The 18787-nt window shown below is 36.4% G+C and overlaps 2 protein-coding genes and 1 non-coding gene across 3 annotated transcripts in view; 2 read left to right on the forward strand and 1 right to left on the reverse strand.

Annotated features, from left to right (window-relative positions):
• The window catches only part of LOC147517691 (uncharacterized), a 28749-nt gene extending 21511 nt beyond the window's left edge, over positions 1-7238 (forward strand). Inside the window, 22 exon segments of the mRNA XM_086593678.1 lie at positions 618-689; positions 792-863; positions 945-1016; positions 1296-1367; positions 1465-1539; positions 1820-1891; positions 1981-2052; positions 2135-2206; positions 2282-2353; positions 2458-2523; positions 2695-2760; positions 3352-3393; positions 3578-3642; positions 3859-4244; positions 4759-4957; positions 5035-5199; positions 5329-5450; positions 5555-5765; positions 5860-6091; positions 6359-6386; positions 6388-6510; positions 6602-7238. Coding sequence (XP_086449804.1) covers positions 618-689; positions 792-863; positions 945-1016; positions 1296-1367; positions 1465-1539; positions 1820-1891; positions 1981-2052; positions 2135-2206; positions 2282-2353; positions 2458-2523; positions 2695-2760; positions 3352-3393; positions 3578-3642; positions 3859-4244; positions 4759-4957; positions 5035-5199; positions 5329-5450; positions 5555-5765; positions 5860-6091; positions 6359-6386; positions 6388-6510; positions 6602-6904 — 2659 coding nt within the window. The 3' untranslated portion in view covers positions 6905-7238.
• Positions 7239-12486: 5248 nt separating this feature from the next.
• Positions 12487-12559, forward strand: TRNAA-AGC (transfer RNA alanine (anticodon AGC)). Its single transcript has one exon. It is a non-coding gene; the product is annotated as a tRNA-Ala (tRNA).
• Positions 12560-17190: 4631 nt separating this feature from the next.
• Positions 17191-17607, reverse strand: LOC147517693 (small polypeptide DEVIL 4-like). Its single transcript, XM_086589817.1, has one exon. It carries the CDS (start codon positions 17541-17543, stop codon positions 17406-17408), a length of 138 nt encoding a protein of 45 aa, XP_086445943.1. The 5' UTR covers positions 17544-17607; the 3' UTR covers positions 17191-17405.
• Positions 17608-18787: the final 1180 nt, after the last annotated feature.

The following is an 18787-nucleotide window of genomic DNA, read 5'->3' on the forward strand; positions in this document are numbered from 1 at the left end:
CGTCATGTCATTGACTGTGTATTGAAGCGTGTCTGGTGTCGTGAATTTGTGGATTGCCGTAAGTACCCTTCATACTTTTTGCACATGACCAAGTAAAAACTGAAAAAATTAGAATTCAATTAAGTTTGACACGTGTTGCAATCTTGGAATGGGAATTTGTTCAAACTCCACCAGTGATTTGTTCAAGCTACACCGAACACCAGTCCAAGAACAGTAATCAGAATTGTTGTTACGCCACCTAGATATTGAAAACTTTTGTTTTAACCATTGTTAATTGATCATTCTCCTAAGCTACAACTATAAGTAAAACATTGCACATAACCCAAACCAAAGAAAGAGGAAACCAGGTGAAGAAAGACATTATCAAGGCTTTCCTCCTGAAAGGGGTTTTTTTTTTTTTTTTTTTTTTTCCAAGTGAGGTATGAACTTTGATTTGGTACTTACGGCAATCCACAAGTTCATGACACTAGACACACCTCAACACACAGTCAATCAACGTGGCCAAGTAACGGTAGGGAGGACCTAAAGCTAATAAACAAAAAAAATTGGACCCAACGCAAATACCCCTGTTATTGGGGGGACCTAAAAGCTAAATAACCCTTCATTTATTTATGCAGAAAGTTGGACGGAAATTACTTAACAGGTCCCTTGCCAGCATTTCTTGGCAATTTAACATCGTTGGATCTCTTGTAAGTTTCTGTGTGTTCTTAGTAGTCATTAGTCATTACAAGGCGTTATATATAATATATAACCATTATTTTCCCTTTGTTTTTTCTTTTTTGTTTTATTAGGTCAGTTGCTTATAATGCATTATCTGGGACCATTCCAGCAGAGTTGGGAAGACTAAGACGTTTACGTGTATTGTAAGATATTGAACAATTATTTATATATTGTTACTATTTCATGCTACACTGAATTGTAATAGACTCGGAAGTTTTTTCCAGGTCTCTTGGCTCAAATAACTTCTCTGGGCCACTTCCTTCGGAGCTTGGATCTTTAGTCAACCTCGAGGAAATGTATGTTCTTTTTGTCATTTTAAACCGCTTGTTTAGCAGAATGTTCCCTTTCAAGTAGTGCTCGGAGACTAAATAGTTATGACATTGATTGAACTCCACATAATATGCAAAAGAACAAACTAAAGAAATAATCTACTCCAGATGAAAATTCATTATGCTACGAACTACTATGCGTGCTGGTTCCTCAAAATCATCTAAATGGAAATGCAATGTGACGGTGGTCGGTGGAGGTGCCTTGTTGAAAATTGAGTATTATTTTATAATATCTTTAATCTGCAGGTACATAGACAGTGCTGGTGTGAATGGAGAGATTCCTTCAACATTTTCCAATCTTGTAAACATGCAAACCATGTAAGATATTATCACCTCTAGGTTTTTGCTCTTTAGTCCAGTAGATATCAAGTATATCTTTTTTTCCTTTTACAATGAAGAATTGTATGAGTTTCAGGATGGCAGCAGATAATCCTTTGACAGGAGTTATACCCGACTTCATTGGAAGAAATTGGACAAGGCTCATGTCTTTGTAAGTTAGGATTTTTATTTTCAATATTTAAACTTTTTTTGGAACTTTGATCATCTGTCCATCTTTCCACAAGTTTGTTGCCTCAAAATGTGAATCAAAATTCCATTGAGTTGAGTCCACTGATTGGCTGATTATGCTTGGTTGGTTTCTCTACTATTCTAGGCTTCGACAAATTTTTTCTGTATGATTGTATGAATTCTGAAAGTTCTCTTGCTTACCAAAGCTGTGTACCTTTTTACTTGATGTATTAACACTATGTTCTCCTCAAACTGTTGTGCAGGAGATTTGAAGGAAACTCTTTTGAAGGTCCAATACCATCCAGCTTTTCAAATTTGACTTCATTGATCAGTCTGTATGTGGTTTTAGGTCATTTCCAAACTTCAAATTTTTCCCGCATGGTGTATTTATACTGATTACACTATCTAATATTCTAATGTTTAGGCATATAAGTGATTTGTACAATGTGAGTTCATCACTGGATTTTGTGAGAGACATGAAGGATTTAAATGTCTTGTAAGTCAGCTAGCTCAATTTCAAGTAATTAGTAGTACTGCATTATGTGCCCACTGAATCTCACATACTCCTTGATTTGTAGAGTCTTGAGACATAATTTGCTTTCTGGAAATATTCCTTCCAACATTGGAGAATACCAAAAATTAAAGAGATTGTGAGTGAAAACTAGCTGTTGTTTTGGATATGTTTTGGTTCCCAGCTGTTGTTATAAGTTTTCTTCTTTATATAGGGACTTCAGCTTCAACAATTTAACTGGACAGATCCCTAACACTATATTCAATTTGCCTTCACTCTCTAATTTGTAAGAATCTCTTAAGGTCCTTCAAATGCGTAATTTTTTCCGTTTCTCTCTTCTTAGTAGGATTTAATACTGTTTATTTGCCCTGACATTGATTTAATGAGCAGGTTTCTTGGGAACAATAGCTTATCTGGTCCGATTCCTCCTCAAAAGCTTCCGTCACTTCTCACCATGTAACTCCTAATTCTTATTCTTCTTATTATTTTTTTGAGAAAATTTTCTTCGGTTCCTTGAGTGCATTTATCATCACTTGTTAACAATTTACTTACAATTGCAGCCATACTTATTTTTCTTCATTAAATAAATCAGATCATAATGACCTTGCCTGTATGATTTATGTGCAGAGATTTGTCATACAACAGACTATCAGGAAGTTTACCACCTTGGGCAACCCAGAGAGATCTATCACTGTATGTCTGATGATATAACAAACTTGTTTCTGTAAACTACATTTCTGCACCTATGCATTTCTCTTTTTTAGTATTGACTGCTCATTATCTTTTCGTAGACTAGCGTAAAACCCCTCTTTATTTCTCCTTTCTTATTCTTTTCTTGCAATAGCATTGGTTTCTAGTTACCAGGAATAGAACGTCCTACAAACTTCTGCAGCTCAGTAAACTTTATAATCATATAAATAGTAGAGGAACAATGAATCAAGTGATCAAGAAAAATGCCAGGAGTATTTTATTTCTTTTTTAAGCCAACTAAACTAAGAAGCATGACGGTAAAATGTGGCATACCTACACATTATTATTTCTTATGAACTTTCTCTGTCAGGCAATATAATATCCAAATGCAACATTTCTAATGATTAAGAAAGGACTGAATTTCAAAGATTTAAATTCCACTGCCATTTAATATATTTTTTTCCATGAGCACGTATTCGATAAGAATCACAATATATAACTTACTCTTAAATCCTTTGATTTCGTAATTCATGATATTAATGTTTAGAATGATCCCTGGTATGCTTACAATAGCTTCCTGCACTGTCTTATCAGGAATGTCGTAGCTAACAACTTGACATTTTCCTCAAACAATGGGTAAGCAAACTGTGCATTTTAAGTTTTTGAACAAATTTCTGAAAAGTGAAAACAAAATTTGTCAGCAGGGCAACAGTGCTTTTGTTGCCTTGTCTAAATGTTATCGTATATTGTCGTTTTCATTTATTGCAATCAATTGTTTTCCTCTACATCAAGTTCTGACAATGTTCCTATCATGTAATAGTGCCTTGGCTTCAGGACTAAATTGCCTTCAAAGACAATTTCGTTGTAACAGTGACCCTCCACGCTGTAAGAACTCTTCAGTTTCATCACTAGCATGTATTAGGAAACATGTCACTGCTGCATGCATTTACTTTGTAGGAGCTTCTTATAATTTGTCCATCAGCAAAGTATGACACACAGTATCGCATTCCAGGCTGTACATGACAATTAAAAATCTGAATGGATTAAGGTTCTTCTTCCACTAGAATGAAGATAATACAACTTCCTTTCTCTGGTCTGCAGATTCCTCCTTTGCAATCAAATGTGGTGGCCCAAAGAAGACATCTCGTGATGGAACCGTTTATGAGAGTGAAAATTCAAATGTTGGCCCTGCATCATATTATGTAACAGATACTAGAAGATGGGCAGTCAGTAATGTAGGACTTTTTGCTGAAAGAAGCGTCAACCTTTCATACGTTGAAACCAACATGGGGCAAGCTACAGGTACTATTGATCCAGAGCTGTTCCAGACATCGAGGCTGTCCCCTGGATCACTAAGATACTATGGCCTAGGTCTTGAGAATGGAATTTACAATGTAAACCTGCAGTTTGTGGAGACTGGTTTTCCTCCTGCAAGTTCAAGAACTTGGCAGAGTCTGGGAAGGCGTGTTTTTGATATATATCTACAGGTAGGCATTTTCATTTTTATTTTTTTTAAATAGCATTTTCTTCAGGCCTTACAAGTTTTTTAATCGTTCTAGAAGAGGAGATGATTAAGAAGGCCTTACAATTTTGACAATGTTCTTTAAGAAATATGTATGTATCTCTAGAAAAAGAGTGGGACTGAGAATACCAAATGTATGCACCTTGGCCATATAATGTTATGTGTGTGGACTTTGAGATCAGCCTTTATCTAGAAAATCAGCAACTCAGCGATATTCCTAATTTAAGTGTCTATGATATTCTTGGTTTCAAAATGTTTAGCAATTAAAGTTACTGAATCAATCGTAATAAAACATTGCCATCGATAGAAATGGTGAAAAGATTTAGATATTGCTGATTCATTGGAGTTTATAGATGCTATTCCAACCCACTTCCTTTTAATTATAACATATCTAATTTGTATCTTGATTATTATTATTATACAAGAAAAGTGAACGAGTAATCTCAAATGTTTCTGAAACATACTTATTTATGTGCCAGGGGGGGCTGCATGTCAAGGACTTTGACATAAGAAGGGAGGCTGGTGGTTCCGTAAACCGAGCTGTTCAAAGATTATACAAAGTTCGGGTATCTGAGAACTTCCTTGAGATTCATCTCTTCTGGGCTGGAAAGGGCACCTACACCATACCTGTACGAGGTTATTACGGACCATCCATTTCGGCTATCAGTGTTACACCTGGTAAATAGTGAACAGACTGTAAATGCTAATGGTGTCAATTACTTGTGCCACTACTCTGACTATTGAGCTACTAACAGATTTCAATCCAACTGTCTGCAACTGTCCACCTACGGGTTCGAAAACTTCAAATAATACTGGAATGATTGTTGGTATCACAGTCTCCATTGGGCTTCTGAGCATTATATGTGCTATCACTATCTTTTATTTTAGAAGGAAAAGATCAAGAAGCAAAGAAGACGATGGTAAGTACTTCCTTACAATCGATAAACAGAGTAGGACACATCGTTTTGGAAAATAAAATTAATTATTTCTTCCTTTCTTTATGGAAGTACGTATTACAATATATACTTTGTGTTCTCATTGATTTCCAGAGCTTCTAGGGGCCATAGACAATAAGCCAAATATTTTCAGTTATGCTGAGCTGAGAACTGCTACAGAAGACTTCAGTCCAACAAATAAGTTAGGAGAGGGAGGATTTGGACCTGTTTATAAGGTAATATCGAAGTATAGTTGGATTTTCAAACAAGAACTTATGCACCCGTAAACATACATCTGTGTGTGTATACTAGCGACTTATTAGCATTTATCATCCCACAGGGAATGCTGTCTGATGGGAGAGAAATAGCCGTGAAGAAACTCTTAGTACCATCTCACCAAGGAAAGAGTCAATTTGTTGCAGAGATTTCCATCATTTCTTCTGTGCAACATCGCAACCTCGTAAAATTGTATGGATGTTGCATTGAAGCAGAGAACAGACTCCTTGTTTATGAATATCTTGAAAATAAAAGCCTTGATCAAGCACTCTTTGGTAAGCAATCTGAACTGTGTACGCTTTTCGTTTAATTGCATCTTCGGAGCTATTCTTAATATATGTTCATCGAACGGATCCAACTGCCATGCAGGAAAGACTGTTTTACATCTAGATTGGCCAACACGCTACAACATATGTTTGCAAGCAGCAAAAGGTTTAGCTTATCTTCATGAGGAAGCAAAGCCCAGGATCGTGCACAGAGATGTGAAGGCTAGTAACATTTTACTTGATATTGCCCTGAACCCCAAAATTTCAGATTTTGGTTTGGCAAAGCTTTATGATGACAAGAAAACTCACATTACCACGAGAATCGCGGGAACAATGTAAGAGCTTTTCTGGCACTTCCATTATGTGGTTTTGAGCCCTAGTACCCCATCAGAGTATGTTTACAAACGAGTGTACTGATGGTGCTTGAATGCTAGACAATCCAACTTCTGGCTGATGCTGCAGTGCAGAAGTCAATTAGTATACACAACAGAACACGCTTTTAATTTAATGTTTTCAAGTCTTTTCTTTCGTTTTTCATTTTTAACACCAGTATTGAATTAATAATTACCCCAAATTAAAATAGTGTTGGATGTTTATTGAAGTGGCTATCTAAGCCCGAAGTATGCTATGCTTGTGCCATCTAACGGAGAAGGCTGATGTGTTTGGGTTTGGGGTTGTGACCTTAGAAATTTTATCTTGGCGTTCAAATTCTGACTCAAGCTTGGAAGCAGAAAGGATATATCTTCTTGAATGGGTATGAAAAGTATAAGTGATTCATGCTATTTCTTTGGGGCTACTAATATTACAATTTTAATACGTTGTATTGTTTTCTCATGATCTTTTAGGCCTGGAGTTTGTATGAAACTAATCGAGGCTTGGAGCTGGTGGATCCAACATTAAGCAGTTTCAACAAAGAAGAAGCCATTCGGATGCTAGGAATATCTCTTTTGTGTACTCAAGCATCACCAAATCTCCGGCCTCCAATGTCACGAGTAGTGGGCATGCTGACAGGAGACGTCGAAGTGAGCACTGTTACCTCAAAGCCAGGTTATTTGTCCGATTGTCAGTTCACAGATGCCACAACCTTTGTGAGCGAGGATGGAAAATTCGACTCATCTGCAAATGCAAGTATGGTGTTCGGCAGATAACTCTTCAGAAGTGGACAGTCTCCAGCAGTGGACAGTCAGCCGATACCACACGAGATAATTGGTGAAGGAAGGTGGAAATAATTTCGTCTCGTTATTCATGTTTATTAATACTAGATGTTGCTACTTCCCCACTGATGTACATCATCAGACTCATTTTTACTGAAGAAGGAAGCGTATGAAGAGCCAAAAAGAAAATAAAAAAAGAGAGAGTTGAACCTTTTTTCTGTATCCACTGCCACTATCTAATTTGGTTTATGTCTGAGAATCGATTTCAAGTGTTCATTTTTCATTCTCAACACAAACCAATTAATTACAATAATATCCAATTTGATCATGTGTCGCGTAGTCTGGATTTATCTTTTCTTTCTTAATGTTCCGTTTCCAATAGTGTAAACCCATTCCACTGCGCAATTCCTAACCAGATTAGCTCTTAAAGGTGTCATGAGACTATTCATGTTCTTTTCCCCAAGTAGCCGTTGGGACTTCAAGCAAATCGGCGTCCCTACAGAAAAGGCCATTCATGAACATAGTGGAACCAGCGTGCCCTTGAACAAAAGAGAGTTGTTGGCAAAGGAGTCTATGAGTTGTGGCATTGATTCAATTTGGGTTGTGTTCATGAACATAAAGCTCATACCTTCTGGCGATGGTTGGCGCTTTTGTCTTGGAAATGCTCGAGGGTAATAGTCCAGAAGGGGCTCCTTGGTGTTTCCATGAAGAAAGGCATGAGAAATGGACCACATTGTTCCTCAGTGAATCTACTATGTTCTCATCGGACGACAAGAGTATGCCAAAGAAGTGGACAAAGGGGTCCTACACTTGATCATATAATGCTTGTCAGGCCCAAGTATAACTGCTCCATCATTCATGGCTTGTTCGACTGTTCACCTCGAAGACAATGATGGTAACATTTTTTACATGTTGATTCAAGACTGGTTCATTTGATACGCTAGTTGGGGTCGAGTACGTTAACGCATTTCATAGGCTGCTTGATTGCGAAATGGTCTGCATGCTATGGCACATTGGCATTAGTTAAACTATACAATGTGCTTACGCCTAATTAAGTGGGATAAAAGCCGTCTTGCCAAGTTGCCAACATCGTTGGTGTGCATAAGACCATCCTATTCTTGGACCATGATGGTTTGGTGGAAACTCTTCTTCGGTCAAAGTGTACTTTAAGCAGTAAGACTACTAGTTAAAGAGTCTTAAATTGACTTTGGTTAACTAGGCTAATCGTGCCGCATTGTTTTGTTACTAAAGGAGCCCAGCCTTTACCTTCCTCTGTTTGTGGACATAAAATGCTACCACTGTAACGCCCTTTCGATCCAATCATATATATGCTTTAATCGTTGTAAAGGTAATTCATAGAAAATTTAAATATCTATGGTATACTATTTCAAATGACTGTTTGATTAAACAGTATAGTGGAACAGTAAACTCATAAAGAATGAATAAGAACTGAATTATTTTAGGCGTACTCAAGACTCGAGAGTTTGACAGGCCATAGTACTTCCATACTGCCAAAGGAGCTGATGGGCCACATTATATAGGCTTTGGAAATGCAAGGAAAGACTGTTGTTGGGCCATGACTTAATGAGTTAAGGGGTTAGGCAGTTGACCAACATGATTGGTTGTGAGGAAAATCGTGTACCTGGTGAGGTAGGAGGCTCAGTTGGCAATTTTGTCTTTGAAGTGCTCAAGTCAATAATCAACTAGGCACCCACATGACTCTAAGCCATTATTGGCAGGTGTAGTTCTAATAGGAAAGGCATTAATTGGGCCCAATGTTCATAAACATTCATGAATATTTGATATAATTGAGTATCAGGTGCAACTAAAAAATGGACAAAGAGCTACATCTTAGGTAAATAAAAGGAGTGCGGTTCACACTGTTCATATTTGGATTAACAACATTCAGAATGAAAACCAAGGTGGCTGTACAGTAACATCTGCAATTGCTACCAAGTACCAAGGCGCACAAAGCAAAATGTAGTCTATTATTGCTCTGTGCATGCTGAACTGTGAAGTTCACCTAACAAGTACTACCATGAGTATGTATGACAAAGGTATCACACCAATATTGTTTCATCTGTTCATAAACAGTAGGCAGCATGATTGGTTATGAGGAGTCTTTATAGCTTCCCACCATCCACACTTAAAGCCAGTGACTGGGGTGGTAATTGGTGATTGAGAATTGATGAGAACCATCATACATAGTGAGCATGAGTGCATGACAACATAAACTTGTAGGCCACTAAGTTGAATGAAATGCGTAAATGCAAGTTGATAGGCTTCAAGATGTATCTGTGCACCTTCTAAACGTTTGGTCCCTCATCCTCTATCTTAAGAATCAATGACTTCAGTCTCTGGTTAGGTTCTCATACTTATCATCTGATGGCCAAGACTAGCTACCTACTTGGCTACTAGTTTACTTTGTCATGGACTAATGGGAATGACATGGAAAATGGGCCATACTGTCCTTCAAATAGGATACTTTGCCTCTCCTTGGAAGTCAGGTAAAAACTTCAATAATGGGCCTCAATCTGATCCTTTTTTTCGATAACTTGCCTCTCAATCTGATTCGGTTACGTTGTTGGACAATAAATCACAAATGCATGCTCTAGCTTAACGGTGGATAGACATTATTAATACTAGCTATTGCGATCGTTCTAACGGCCGGCGTTAAATAATAAATTAATGATGCCTCACAATGTTTATTATATTATATATATTGTTACTGAAAGAAGCATAAAACATAAACTACAATGGCTTAAGATTACTAGGGTGGATTACAGAATAACTTTGTGGACAGACTACTATTTGCTGTCCATGAGACAGCAAATACTGATTGGTGGAGTTGGTGCCCGAGAAAACTATGTATTCTGCCTGAAAAAACTGTTTATGTGCCGAAAATGGTTTGGACTAATGATCGAGAAGCTGCTGTTTGTAGACATTCTGTCTACAAATTCGCTCTGGGTGGATTACTGTCTTATTATCCTTATGTGAATAAATAGTAATGTTTCTTGTTTCAGTGCAAATGACCCATGCTCTACCACTAAATTCACATAGTCCAAATCAAATAACATTGCAATTACCCAATCAGCCTTTATAGTTATTTTTTTGACATCAATGAAAACCCTTACTCAATAGACTAAAAATAGATGATTCATGGCATACCGTGGGCAAAGTTTTCCGTTAACAAACTCAAAAACACTTTTTCCAAATTTTAGGATGAGCAGGGCGTACCATGACCCCTCTGCCTCCGCCACTGAATGGTGATGGTGAAAGTTGGGATATACTCAAATGCAAAACGTAATAATTCCAGCAAAAAAAATAGCAAAATATAATTCTTCCATGCCAAATAGTCGGATACTTGTAGATTCCAAACTTATCAAATTATCAAGTCTAGCATTGTGAGACAAGGTATATACTCAGAAATCAAGTATGGTTACAATATATCAATGTGTCCATCTTGGACTGGGGAATGTCCATGTGGGTAGGGGTCGAATTTAGGTCGGGTTAGCCCAAACCCAATAGGTTAAAACCTGATTTTTGTTGGTTATGGGCTAACATTTCAGATTTATGGTCCGACTCAGTTTCGGATTGGGTTCGGGTTAAAATATCAAATAACCGAAAAATCCGAGCCTGTGTGCATATATATACGTATATATTTCATTCATTCTATTATGTTATATTATTTCCTTATAAGGATTTATTCTTGTAAAAAATAAGATTGATAATATCAATTTAAGATAGAATAATTAAATCAATGAGGTTAGTTTATCTTTCAAATAATCAAATTCTTTTGATTTAGTTAAAATATTGAATTTCGGTGTTATTTATCTCTTAATTTATTTATTTAACAGTGAAAACACGTTGAGTTTTTCACTATTTAATATTGAAACTCGAGAAACTTGACCAATTTGACCCAACCCAACCAATACAAGTTGAATTTGGACTGAAAATTTAAAAACCGACTAGGACATGGTCTCGGACTCAGATTAAAACATTTGAAACTCAAGTTAGACTCGGGTTAAATCTCAACCCGACCCGACCCGACCCGACCCGACCCGACCGCTCGAGTTCCACCCCTAACCTGTGGGACATTTGTGGTGGTGGTCATGTTTGGGTTATCGAAGAATCAACGATTTTATGTAAGTGGTGGAGACTATGGCTCAAGGTCCACACGTGGGTGTCATAAGGCTGCCAATTGAGAAGTCGATTTCTGTCGGGTTAAAATCGATGCCTCTAACATCTAACAGGGAATTCTATCAAGTGGCCGACAATAAAATATTAAAATCAAGGTCACTTCTCTATCTTGTTCATACTGCTTCCACGTGTATATATATAGCACATTTTATTCTCTTTCCATTCGTTTGGGACTGAACTCAAAACAGTCAAACTAGTAGGACTACTTTGTTGGCATTTCACCAATTACTTCTTCCCACCTCGCGAAGGTGCACATGGGGATGCAAGGCAATTAGCAATTCAACATTGTACCTTCCTAATAACCCCAAAGTCATATTTACGTCAATCTTAGCCTGGTAGCTCATTTTTGTCAGACTGTCTGATGCTCTGATGGATACTTTTTTTTTTTTTTTTTTTTTTTTTTATCCAGTAACCCCAAACTCATATTTAGGTTCGACTCTCACTGAGGTTAGTCTAAGTTTTTTATTTTTTTTATAATAAAATAATAATAATAATAATCTAAAACACTTCTAATAAAACATTGAATATGTTCTCAACGAGTATAAAATATATGAATTAAAACTTTAAATACCCATCAAGTATATTCATTGGTTTATATTTGTTAAATAGTAGAATATAAAGATTTGATTTTAAATTGCAAATTGTATACGAAATAGAAATCATTGAGAAGATATTCGACATTTCATCATAGGAATTTTAGATTTTTTTTTTAATTGGAAACAAATAGAAAACGTAGATTAACGGTCAATGAGAATTAAATCTAATTGATCAGTATCAAATATTAAAATAGAGAATTATGTATAAATTGGAGATGGAGGGGATAATGTCTAAAAAAATATATATATTTTTTTTTTTTTTTTTTTTGAAAAAGTTGTGAATACACCAAAAAAATCTATTTTTATGAGCTGTAACCCTCTAAGTTCATCCAACAAAACCAGAATTGTCACTTACACGTTACACAAGTTACTTGCATACATTTATATCAATTTCTCAAATCTATTTTGTATTTTTGTTAAACAATAAAAAGCTTTTCGCGTATATAATACAGTTAAAACAACAATTTTATTTTACCTTTTGAGAATAACCAATCTAACTCATTCCAAAGTACGAAATAGCCCGTTTACATATTTTGGATCTCAATTTTTTTTTCCACAAAGTGACCTCGCCACCGACTGTAGCGGCACTATCTATTGCCATTTGCTTTGAAAGATCCATCAAATAATTGATCAATGCTACTTACGGTAACGAACATAACTGAATGTCTGAATGACATTTGTAATCTGTATCAATCAGTAAACATGACAATTCCTATGTTCCGGTTCTTTTCCTTCCAAATGTCATGCTAAATTATAGAAAAAGAAGTTTCGATCACAAGTGGGGATGTAGCTCAGATGGTAGAGCGCTCGCTTAGCATGCGAGAGGTACGGGGATCGATACCCCGCATCTCCATTTTGATTAAACTTGTTATTTTTTGACAAAAACCATGCTAACCTTGGGAGTGATTTTCTCCAAGCGCTCCAAAGAGTGGGTGTAGACCATAGTTCGGAATTCCGACAAATCTAAAATCCGAAATTCATTAAATTTCGACCCCTATTACATTTGGAATTTCGGATATTTCGACTCTATATTCGGAATTCCGTTTTTTTGAAAAACCAAAATTCCAAAGGCGGAATTCGAAGTTTTGTTCGGAATCACGAACTATGGTGAAGACCATGCTAATCTTGGGAGTGATTTTTTGTTCCCAACGTTGGTTCCTCCAAGTGCTCCAAAGGAATTATCAGCCACACGTTTCATTTTTTCCACAAAAAAAATAGTTACACTTTGTACAAAATCCTCAAAATTCACAATTTTACTAGTTTGTCCCTCATAAGTCATAACTAATAATTAAAAAAGAAATAAAAGGAAAAAGAAACAAAACAAAAAATAGGAATCAAAATATGAAAAACGCAATGGATGCTGTCACAATCCGAATTTCTAAACAATTACAAAGTGAATATTTGAAATATAAATATCTCAAACATTGCTATGTTCAATGGTCTAAAAACCCAGGCTATGACGGGGTGGATACAACACATGCCAAAATCGAAAACCCACATCATACATAATCAACTTAACAACAAAATCTTCCAAAATTATCCGTCATCACTTTATTAAGATATCATCCGTCCAAACAAAACATCAACCAAACTCTAAGAATAAAAGTCTTCAATATCTTATTCTCATGTTATGCTAAAAATGTAAACTACGTTATTACATCCTTTCAATAAAAATCAAATCTAATAAAAGAACTAACGGACTGCTCCAGGCAAAAATCCAAATCACACGCCGCGGTTCCACTGCCTTCCACCTATGTTCCTAAAAACATACCCACGTTGCCAAAACAAATCAAACATGGGTCAGCAAAGAATAGAATTTGCTGGTATGAGTAGACTAACCACATATAAACATTTCCAATCTTTACTTATCCAACTAACACTTTAAATATATCATAATTTAATCATTCTCAGCTTGAAAGCGCGACAAGTAGTTCCATCATTTCAACCGGCATAGTTTCTTCCAAAGCAAGACTTCCATTTTATTAACTCATTATAATAACTTGTTTTAATAACTAAGTAATTGAATTAAAACTTACCGATATCCACTGCTGTATAAGGGTAGGACCGTGTCCCTGCACAAAATATTATTAAGTCCTATCATCCTGCAAATGGAAGTTAGGAATTCTAAACAACATATGTAGATATCCTATAAGTATGCAAATGCAAGTCCAAGCACACCCGTACAATCAATGAATACAACTAACCCGCAAGACGAATACCTTAGTTCTTCTCTAGGGCAGTTCAAACAATTTGGTCATTCATGACACTTTCAATGAATACCCATATATAATGCTAACGGGCCATTTATGGCACATTCAATAAATGTCCACCTAACATATGACATCATCAGTCATAAAACTAAAATCCAAAACTTGAGGCGTAGAGAGTTCTAAAAGGGTGCAGTAAATTTGTTTACGCATTATTGAACTTTATTGCATATATTATTTCAGAGAACAAAGAAGTATCTTGTTTCTTGTATTTTTTGTTTACGCGTTATTAATTACATGGATGTCTAAGTGTCATAGCGACGTATATAAAACTGAAATATCACATAGTAACTAATACACGTACACACGTATATACAAAGGTTTTAGCCAATCATGTTAATAGCCCTAGACCTATCCTAATATACCGAATCATAATCCGAAGTTAAAAGTCAAACTTGGTCAACTTATCAAAGTCAACCTACCAATGGTCAACATCAGTCAACCAGCCAATGGTCAACATCAGTCAACCAGACCTAAACTCCTCTAACCCAAAAGCCCAAAGTTTAAACTTAAGTCCAAAAAAAGAAAATCTAAAATTTAAAAACACATAAGCCCACCCACGATTTGTCCCAAGCCCAAATTGAAATTCATTGTTCACCTTCTTCTTCCTCCAGCACCTCTCCTCCACCTCCAGCCACCACCGGCCATTCAACAAGATGAGTTAATTCTACCCAAACCACAATAGGAATAGTTCACTCATGCCCAACAGAAAAAGAAATCGCTGGTCATCTTCTTCCCCTCAGGCGCCTCCACCACCACCGGCTATCACTCGCCACCACCATTGAACCCAGCGGTTGGGTTCCTTAAGAAAACCCCTACATACCTATACCAACCAATTGTAATTCCATTATACTGTGAAAAACTCAAATCTACACCATTAATGCTCTGTAAAAGCTTCCCCTCACACTCTCCAGCACCCAATCAAACCAAACACCACTTCAAAACCCAACACTTCACCACAACAACCAAACATCACCAATTATAACCCTAACAGTTTAACATCACCACAAAATCAAATAAAACACATAATTCAAACACAACAAATAATAGGACGATTTGGTGTTGATGGCAACGCCATTAACAACCGGTGTTAAGGCTTCGATAGTTCAATGCTCACATTCGTCATAGTTTTATTTATTGTAGTAGTTCAAAATGGTATCTAACAACCGGTACCATTAACAGAGTTTACAAGGTAATAAAAAAAGCCAATATTACGGATATGATTAGCAGAAAACAAAAATTTAAAAACCTCGTCTGACTACTCACAGTTTATAAACCGAACAGCTTTCCGAAAGCGAAAAACCCCGAAGGACCAAAGTCGACTGTCGCGCGAAAAACCCTTTTCTTTTTACTATCCAACAACAATCCACTAACGGGTGTTACTCTCCATTCCGTCTCTTATTTTTTATGTGTAAAACTCTCTGTTTTTTACCAACCCTATTTTGTTTCTTTTCTGTTTTAAAAAAAACCCCCCCGAAATAGGGAATAAGGTTTATCCCATAAATCCACGTCTTCTATTTTCACTAACACTTATCATATTTTATTTTATCTATTATCAATTATTATTATTATTAGGAAAAATAAAAGAATAAAACACGGAGTGTTATAGATGCATTAAGAACAAGCTAATAAAAAGATGATATTTATTATTATTAACACGTTTTTGCAGGAAGAAGATGAAGAAGAAATACACACGTTAGAAAATTTGGAAATTTTGAGGATTTTGTGTATGTTGTAGCTTCCCTTTTTTTGTAGAAAAGATGGGACGTGAAGGATTCAAAATTTCCTTGGAGTGCTTGGAGGAACCAATGCTGGGAGCAAAAAATCATTCTAATTTTGGTACTCTTCTAGTTTTGTAAAAAATCTTAGCTTCCAATAAGTCGATAACACAGTTGGTTTCTTATCTTAACCACTATATAAAAAAATAGTTTCTTTAAAAAAAAAAAAAAAAAAAGGGGATAACTCAGCTCAGTTCAAGTACAAATTCTATTACCAAGATAAAAAAAAGTACACATTCTGATTCTTTTTGCTGCAGACCTGAAGTGAGATGGTTTGCTTTAGAATTGGAATCCTGACATGACTAACCAACAAGGATACCTCATTCAGTCATTTGACGACAAGGATGGTTTAATTATTAGTCCACAATCTTCACTACTCTGCTAATTGAAATGGATAGAACTAAAACGCATGGTCCAGCACCAAAAAAACGTCCGAAAGTCGACTGTAATTAGTTGGTAGAAATAAAATAACAAGTCAAACTCTTTTTTTTTTCTTTTTTCTCCTGTTTTCTCTCTCTACATTAGCCATTCACAACCGATTTCGAATGGTTTTTTTGTGCTGGGTCATGTGGTGTAGTCACCCCCAATTGAAATGGCGAGGTCGCACATCTACAATGACACAGAACACCCCACACGTCCCCAAATCTAGGAGTTCATATACCGTCTATCTCGAATTTATATTCAAGTAATAGACACCACTTGGCCTGTTCAAAGTATCCATGGTCCCGGGCATAGGGGCTCTTATATTAAACTAGCAGTTCTTTTCTAGCCAAGTGTATGTACTAGTTGTTATTAGGCTAGGTAGTCAATGATTTGGGGTGACCGTTTTTGTGCTGAGAGCTTTTGGATTCCATTGGCTGAAAGGCCCGCACATGTGTATGTCTCATTTCAATGTCATGTAATGGGAAAAAGGGGATCTTGTGAGTGTTAGGGAAAATCCTCAACCGCCCAGCAACTCAGCTTCTAGCATTAATGATAAGCCTGCCAGGCTACTCTACTGGAGACTGAGTAGTACTCTGGAATCTAGTTCTATCGCCTGTAGGAAGACTATTCAGTTTTGACAAAGAATGTAATAATCAGTCCAATCGTACATTTACTTTGCAGTTTGCACCATAAATTTAAGATTCAAAAATGAAAAATTAAACTGAAAAGTTGCTTGAACCATATGCCAGTATCCCTCTCATACTGAGCTCACCTTGCACACCAATTAGAAGCAAAAGTTCTTGGTATTTCCTTATTGGCAACTCCACTATGACTAGGAGAATTAGCCTACAAGGCTACAATTGAAGCAGTGTAGCACAACAAAACCAAATTTAGACATTTGAGGGGGCTCCAATTCAATTGCCTCATTTGAATTTTAGCTCACCCTTTGCCGAATAAGTTTGCGAAAAAGAAAAAGGAAATGACAGGAACAAGAACAATATTTGGCAGGGAAAATGTTCTTAAGAAGTGAAATGAGCTCTTGATTACTCTGCTAAATGTACATAGAACCCAAATTAAAGGGCATGTTAATACCAAAAGAGAACTAATTGTTCATACTCAAATCCGCCTATACTATGTACAGTCAAAAAACGCGTTGCTTCTAATTTGCTACAACGCGAAGAAAATGTTAATCAGAATCAAGCTAGACCGAACATACTAATTAATCTTCAGTTTATTCGTGCCAGCAGAGAAGCATGACTACACATCTCCTTATGATGTAGAGTCTACCTCGTTGTTCTCTAAGGACTCCTCCTAGTCCTCTTGTTAGCCTTCTCTTGGAACTTCCCATGGTACCATTGTTCATCTTCATTTTTCTCTGTATGTAGATAGTGTTTCTAGTGTAGTTCGTAATTGTTGAATGATGGCAAAGGGAAATGGGCTTCTTATATAGAAGAGTTGAGTGGTGGTCCAGGGACTCAAGGTTCACATTGGTCAAGCAAAGAGCCAAAAGAAGGTGGCATCAAGATGTGGATTGGCTCCCAATCTCAGCAGACAAACACTCCTTTTGGGTCCCACTCATTCGGGAATCAACAAAGAAAGAGATAAGAGGAGCAAACAGGACACCTTCTCCTTCTCAACCATGTCACCCTAACACCCTTGACATCCTCATTTTTAATTTTTTTTTTTTTTTGGGTAAGAGATCAGCTGGTCCCTGTTAAGAAATCAGATATTCTGGTCTCAAGGAATTTTATGCCATGTAGTCTTGTTTTCGTCGTGTGTATTTTCCCTGTCAAATTCTTTCATCCTATAAAATTGAAGGTCTCAAAGTGGCACAAAAAGGTAGACCTTCTATTTCTAGTGCCTGGACCAAGTGATTAGATCTCTTCCCATGGCCAAGACCACTTACCAACCCAACATAATGGGTCATGCCATTTAGTTTGCTGAACCGACTATTTTCCTTGGAATTTTTAAATCTTTAATAATTTCTACGTGATGAAGCGAATAATTTCCGAATTCTATAGTTTATTATGTAGTATTAAAATTGAGAGTAAATACAAATGAGATATATTAAACGAATTGATTGTAGTTTAAGGACTAATTGTCTCCAGCAATCTCGTGGCTGGTTTGTTCATGCATGATCGCTAATTGGTAATTACTCTGTCACCATCACACCATTTTATCATCAATGGTAGCTACTAAGCCTACTAGATAATGCGACGACCCTCCCAAAAGAATATGTTTTTTATCTTCTCCCAAAAGAATATTAGTTATGCTAAAACTAAAGACATATTCTCAACTTTGCTGGTTAATATGCGATTCTTTGGGAAAATTAAACCTTGATAACTAACGAAACAGAAGAAAGTTAGTTAAATTCATTTTTCTCATCAGGCATCATCGTTCTTATATCCCATTTTTAATGTGACAGATGGAAATAATTTTGGCAATTTCGACCCTCAACGCGCTGCCAAAATACGATTTGTATTCTAACAATTATCAAATTCCAAACCAAATTCGTTGAGAAAAATATAATTGAGCCGCCATCCGCCGTCCCACAGTGGGACGAGACAAGTTTTGCGGTCAAGAACTTTTTCAATTTTTTTTAATAAAAAATTA

This window comes from Coptis chinensis, chromosome 2 (genome assembly GCF_015680905.1).
Source record: "Coptis chinensis isolate HL-2020 chromosome 2, ASM1568090v1, whole genome shotgun sequence".
Taxonomy (NCBI): Eukaryota; Viridiplantae; Streptophyta; class Magnoliopsida; order Ranunculales; family Ranunculaceae; genus Coptis; species Coptis chinensis.

What these genes read in the sequence shown, in the direction of transcription:
- LOC147517693 (XM_086589817.1), bottom strand. Translation starts at nt 17,543, where the DNA reads ATGAAGATGAACAATGGTACCATGGGAAGTTCCAAGAGAAGGCTAACA.